Source organism: Chinchilla lanigera, unplaced genomic scaffold (assembly GCF_000276665.1).
Source record: "Chinchilla lanigera isolate Chin_1 unplaced genomic scaffold, ChiLan1.0 scaffold00073, whole genome shotgun sequence".
NCBI lineage: Eukaryota > Metazoa > Chordata > Mammalia > Rodentia > Chinchillidae > Chinchilla > Chinchilla lanigera.
The window spans coordinates 1,758,612-1,765,048 of NW_004955474.1; the positions used below are offsets into that span (position 1 = coordinate 1,758,612).

Consider the following 6,437-nt stretch of genomic DNA (forward strand, 5'->3'; position numbering starts at 1 on the left):
AAAAAAAAAAAAAAAAAAAAATGTTGACGTGCTTTCCTGGGTGTGGTGCTTGCCTGCCTGCCTGCCGGTCTGAGGCCCCTGTCTGCTCTTTGGAGAAGCGTTCAGGAGCCTGGGCACCAACTCCAGCTGAGCGCTGCTGGCTATGGCCAGAGCTTCCCTCAGAGCAAACTTACTCTTCCCACACTGACTTGCACCCGAGATCTGTTTTCCAGAAAGTCAGTGTATACTTGTCAACTAATACACACCCCCGCACACTCATTGTGTGAGCAATAACAGATTCTGGAGAATGTGGGGCCCCAAATATAAATGTATGTCAAACTTGATTGCATGATTTATATGCTTATTTTTCTTCAGGTATTTCCCTCCTTGTCTTTTCATGTGGACGACTGGGAAGGACCTGGTGGTCCCCCAGGTGGTGGACACCTGCCTCTTGGTCCCCCAGGTGGTGGACATCCTGTGGAGTGACCCCATGTTGCAGGAGGGCTGCAAGGCCAACGCCGTCCGCGGAGCGGGCTGTTACTTTGGGCCTGATGTGACAGAGCAGCTGCTGCAGAAATACAACCTGCAGCTCCTGATCCGGTCCCACGAGTGCAAACCTGAAGGCTATGAATTCTGCCACAACCGCAAGGTGGGTGCGTGCTCACAGCGCTGCCAGTGTGTGTGCCGCCAAAGTGGGCGAATAAGCCGCTCCCAGGCTGGGTGAGCCGAGTCTGTAGGTTTCTAACAACAGGCTGTGACGTGTATTTGTTACCCACCCACTCAAAGTACCTCAGTCCTTTCTGTCATTCACTCTTGACTTCCAGAGCCTCTCTGAAACTCCCAGTTTGATTAAAGTCACTGGTCTCCCATCCACTAAGGGTAAGGGCATATGCCACCCCATGCTGGGGACTGAAATAGGAGGCCGGTGCTTTCCCAGCCACATCGCTATTCTTTCAATCCGTGGCTTTCAGGCCCATGTCCCAAGCAGTGCTACAGTGCTGGATTTCTGCAGCACACAGCGGGGACTCAGCGTTGTTTCTCTTCTCAGGAGTATGATTCATGGCATGCCTAACCTCTGGGTGTGTCCAAATCCTATAATATTTTCCTAGCTTTGTGCCCTGGGGTGGGAGTCTGTATGTCCAGGAATACTAATTTTACAGGAGAAAAACAGGTTTCTGGAAAAAAAAAGGGGTTGACATCAGTAATCTATTGACCCTGAAAACTTCTTTCCCTGGGCACCCCAGGGGTGCCAACTCTGTGGGAAACCCTGCTCTGAGGCAGAGCTCTCAGCCCCACGCAGCTGCCCACATCTAAGAGGAATGAAGAGGGTGTTTTCCACAACTCCTGTCATTTTAATTTGGGATCAGAATGTGAAAACATGTTATGAATGTCCTATCAGGATTCAAGTGTCTATGGTTCAAACCAACAACTCCTGCCCGGGTAACACTGATGACTTCAAAGTTTAAAAAGAAGGAAAAGAAAAAGCCTTACTGACTAGTGTGAGGTTTGGGCCGTGCGGGGCTGGAGACCAAGGGCTCTTCAGAGAACGTGAGTGCTCTCTTTTCTGTTGGATCCAGGTACTCACCATCTTTTCTGCCTCCAACTACTATGAAGTGGGCAGTAACAGAGCAGCCTATGTCAAACTGGGGCCAGCGCTGACTCCACACATCGTGCAGTACCAGGCCAACAAGGCGACCCACACGCTCACCATGAGGCAAAGGCAAGACTTGACAGTGACTGGTTTTGGGGAAAAAATTATGTTGCTTATAAAAATGTTGAGGCTTCAAATGTCATTGTGTTTATCCAATTCTATGTGAGAATTCAGGATATAGCCAAGTCAGTGTTAAAGTCTAGAATCAACATGGTAGATGTCTTATATTAATCTGTTGTTGTGTTACTCTGATGGAATGCCTAAGGCAAGCTACTTACCAAGAAAAGAGCCTTTTTGAGCATACAGTGTAGGAGCTGGAAGCCCAAGACTAGGCGGCCCCGTTGGTTCGACCACTGGTGAGGACCTCAGAGCATGAGGAGGAAAGAAAATACTTTGAGACAGAAACCCAGCGCTAGAGGGCATTGCTAGGTCTACTCACTTCACATCAGCTTCTCCTGGGGACTGTGGGTCTCACAGATCCCTCCCCAGGGCGGACACTTCCCCTAGGTCTGAGGACCCTGTGTAACGCCCTTCTCAAAAGACCCAGCCCTTCTCCAAGGACCAGGCCTTTGGGGGACAGAATTATAGGCTTCCTTACAAACGCTTCCCCACACGCTTCCTTCTCCTATGCTGTTAGCTCCACTCCTCACCCGTGTTAGCAGGAGCAGGGACCTCAGTGAGGACCTCTCGGATGAAGTCCATGCATTAGGTACTGAGCCTTCTTAGATTCCTTTTTCTGTTTTCTTTTATCCACAAGAGGTTCGTGGCACCTCCGGATGCCACAGCCAAAGGTCCTCCCACTATCTGGGGACTTGCAACGGATTTCAAAGCACGCATTTGTTAAAGATGGCCCTTTCTTTCTGAGAAGGAAGCGTGTAGTGTTGTTGTTTAAATGGTGTCTGTTGAGATGATTCTGAGTTTTAACCATTAATCCGAACTTCTGCCCAGTGTTATAAAGAGGTATACTGCCTATGTATACTGTCTCACCAGGCATGTGTGAAATAGACATTGTTGTTGATTTCAGGCTCATAGATGTGGTCTCTCCGAACAGAGAATGAAGCAGCTGGCTGGTGGCCACACGGCCAGTGGGTAGCCAAGGTTAGCTGGCTTGGCCCTGGAGACATTATTCATACCTGGGGTGTTGAATATCTGTCCAATATCTCCTCCTATGGAGGACAGAACCTTGGGTATATAAGGGGCTCATAGATATAGATTACTGAACAAGCATCTTAATTATCCAGCCTCACTAAGTTAAAAATCAAAGTGGACAAGCTCAGCTTCAACTAAGTGGATAGAGAACACATTAACATTAACATTTACCTTGCACGAGTGCTGTGAAAGTGGATTATTTTAAATCACCTTGAGTTACTGAATATAAGGCAGACTTACTCAAAAGAAGTGTTACCAAAAAAGTATAAACTCACCAAGAAAGAATCAATCCTCCTGTGTAGCAAAATCCTCTGCAGTGCTTTATAAAATCCAGAATCTGATTGTGCCCAAGCCCTGTTGAACTTGACCCTCCAGGTAGGGACCCAGGTATTGTCCCTACAAAGGCAGCCACTGTAGGGAATCCTGACGGTAGTGTGTGTTGATTAGATAATGAGCAGCTCTTTGAAGGATTCATTTATTGCACTAAGTAAGTTCAACAGCACTGAGTTCTCCCAGAAGTCCTTTCTCCAGTGCACAAGCTGTCTGAGGCGCGGAGTCCGAGAAACTCGGGAGCTGTAGTTGGGTCCCAATGTCCGCAAGCTCCAGAGAGACCTCCTCCTTCTGGCCCATCGCTTCTTGCTCACCTCTCTTCTCCCAGGAATAGCACAGCCCCCTGGGGCCTGGCTGTCCAGGTGATGCCAATGGCCGTGCCGTTGAGGGCTTACAAAGAGAGCCCATCTAGAGCTGCACAGTGGCGGGATTGGTGTGGCCGGATGATGGGGCAGAGAGCCTTGTGCATGATGGCTTTTCAGGACACTGCCGCCCTCCGCCCTGCACAGCCATTCATGCAAGCCGCTGCAGCACTTGGCCTAACCTTTTGTCTCTTCTTATGCTGGCTTCATTCAACCTTGGACATTTATTGAGCACTTCTTTTGGGCGGAGCACTGTGCCCAGCATTATTTTAATGACCTCATCAGATGGGAAAACTAAATTAGTTCATTACTTCTTATTCATAAATCTTTCCGTCAAAGTGCTTCACCTTATAGCAAGATGTAAGGGCTGCGTGAGGTTCTGACAATGAATCTCGTGTGCTGCTTGTGTTCTATGTGTCACTGCCGGACCTATATTTGCTCACTTTCCCTGTGTAGCAATCCCACACGGTCAGTGCCACTCACCTCCCTCTTTAACAGATGCAAGCATTGAGGCATAAGCTGGTTAGACAACATTACCAAAGGCGTGATCTTTCTCCAGAACTGCTCAATACTGTCCTGTCCTAGGACGGATGATGGGGAGCAGGCAGCCGGCCAGACAGGAGCTGGGACAAGGGCAGCAGGTCCAGAGACGGGAGCCTCACCCTGCGCACACACACACCCGGGACACCATGCAAACCAGCCCCGCATGCATAGCCCACAGACAGTACGCAGACCAGCCCCACACCCACGCACGCATGCACACACACACACGGCTACCCACGCAGATACCAGTCCTGTCTGTGCACACAGGGGAATGCAAGGCCGCAGCAGGGTGGGAAGAGAGGCGGAGCTGAGCCCTCAAACACTGGGCTCATGGCTGGGGGTTCCCAAGTTCCAGCCAGCCTGGGCAGCTTCGTGACTTAGCAAGACCTGGTCTCAAAATCAAAAATAAAAAGAGAAGGGCAGTGGGTGGAGCTCAGCGTGAAGGCCCTGGCTTCAACCCCCAGCACCACCAAAACAAAAACCAAAACCTCCCACAAAACAAAACTGAGCTCTCAGGGGGCTGAGATAGCCAGAGAAATCAGAAATGTTGCATAGTCCGTGGTTGTTTCTCTTAACAAACCTCTGTGCGTCCCCTCCCCTCCCGGCCCAGGGTCAGCAGGGTGGAGCAGTCCGCGCTGAGAGCGCTGCGGGAAAAGCTGTTTGCCCATTCCTCGGATCTCCTCCGCGAGTTTAAGAAGCACGACGCAGGCAAGACTGGTAAGAGCGGAGGGAAGGAGTGTAAGGGATAAGAATGGAGCGAAGGAGGTGTAAGGGAGGGACCAACCAGAACAGTTCTCCGCAGTTAGCAAATAATAAAATATTTGTTAAATAACGAACACCTTTGACTATTTCATCCATCGTGGTCAACTTAAGACCTCATGTACTTCTTTCCAAATCGTGACATTCTAAACTTGTGACAGAATGAGCTTGGCGAGTACAGATGGATGTGGAGAAAAGAAATGGAGCTGTGGGGAAGGGAGGGCGACAAGGACAGAGCTGAGCAAAAACAAGCGGGGAATCATGGGAGCGCGTCTCAGGCCACCCCAACCCCAGCAGCTCCCATCCAAGTACTAACCAGGCCCGACCCTGCTCAGCTTCCGAGATCAGACGAGATCGGGCACATTCAGGGTGGTATGGCGGTAGACAACACCAGCAGCTCGACGTCTCAGCCTTTGTGCTGATCTGTTCCAGATTCTATTTTGCACACTAAAACCTTTGTCTTTTGCCAGGTGTGGTGGTGTACATCTATAAGCCTGGCTAGTTGGGAGGCTGAGGCAGGAGGATCTCAACTTGGAGGCCAGCCTGGGCAATCTGACAGGACCTTGTCTTAAAATTTTAAAAAAGAAGGGCTAGGGATGTAGCTCAGTGGTGGAGTGCCCCTGGGTTCCAGCTGTACTACTGGAAGGAAAAACTCATCCCCAAAAAGCAACCCTTTGTCTTTGCTCTACTTAATGGGATGTCTAAAGAACTTTGACCAACCATAGGTCCATCAAAAGTAGCAGTGATATTTATAGGTTCATAGCGAGATCTTTTCCAGTCACATATTGTAGCCTTCCCAGTGTTCCAGTGAATAATATACTCTAAGGAACTTGGGTTTTCTTTTAAAGCAGCTAGTGGTGTATAACATATGTATATTTTATGTTCTTATTTACAAGTCTTAGGAGACTTCTAGACATGTTAAGCATAATAAAAAAAATCAAGGAGGGGCTGGGGATTTAGCTCAGCTGCAAAAGCGCCTGCTTGGCAAGCGCAAGGTCGTGAGTTTGGTTCCCGGTACCGGAGAAAAACCAAAAAAAAAAAAAAAAAAAAATCAAGGATGCCTGATTAAATCTTGTCTTGGTTATTTGTCTCTCATTGCTGGGACAAAATACCTGATGCCCAAAATTAAGGAAGGAAAGGTTTATTTAGCTCACAGTCTGTGGAGGTTTCGGTCCATACTTGGCTGGCTCCAAGGCAGAGTGGCGCATGGCAGAGGGCAACTGTTCATGGTGGCAGAAGACAGCAAAAGCAGCAAGAGCAAAAGGGAGGAGTGGTGGCAAGCAGCCTCTTTCCCTCCCTTACACTGTATGCAGGCTGCCCGTCCCAGGGTGGGTGTAGCACTCACACCCATAATCCCAGCATTGGATCATGGATCAGTCACAAATCCTAGAGGCCCACCCCATGACTGCGTGAGGCTTTGGAGGGATATGCAGACACAAGCATAACTAATCTGAATTATAGACAGATAACAAATGCTTTTACATAATATTTGGCAAATAGTATACTTTGTTGTCTGACTAAAGTTCACAGAAACTGGCCATCCTGTGTTTTCCAGCCAGCTCTGCCATGACCAACAAAAATGATGACAGTGCCCACTAATTCTTATTCTTATTCTTATTCTTATTCTTATTCTTATTCTTATTCTTATTCTTATTCTTATTCTT

General features: G+C 48.6%; 1 protein-coding gene across 1 annotated transcript in view; it reads left to right on the forward strand.

The window, feature by feature from the left end:
* Positions 1-376: 376 nt before the first annotated feature.
* Positions 377-6,437, forward strand: part of Ppef2 (protein phosphatase, EF-hand calcium binding domain 2) — an 11,440-nt gene continuing 5,379 nt past the window's right edge. Inside the window, exons 1-3 of the mRNA XM_013523094.1 lie at positions 377-628; positions 1,557-1,699; positions 4,625-4,731. Coding sequence (XP_013378548.1) covers positions 377-628; positions 1,557-1,699; positions 4,625-4,731 — 502 coding nt within the window. The remainder of the gene's footprint in view (positions 629-1,556; positions 1,700-4,624; positions 4,732-6,437) is intronic.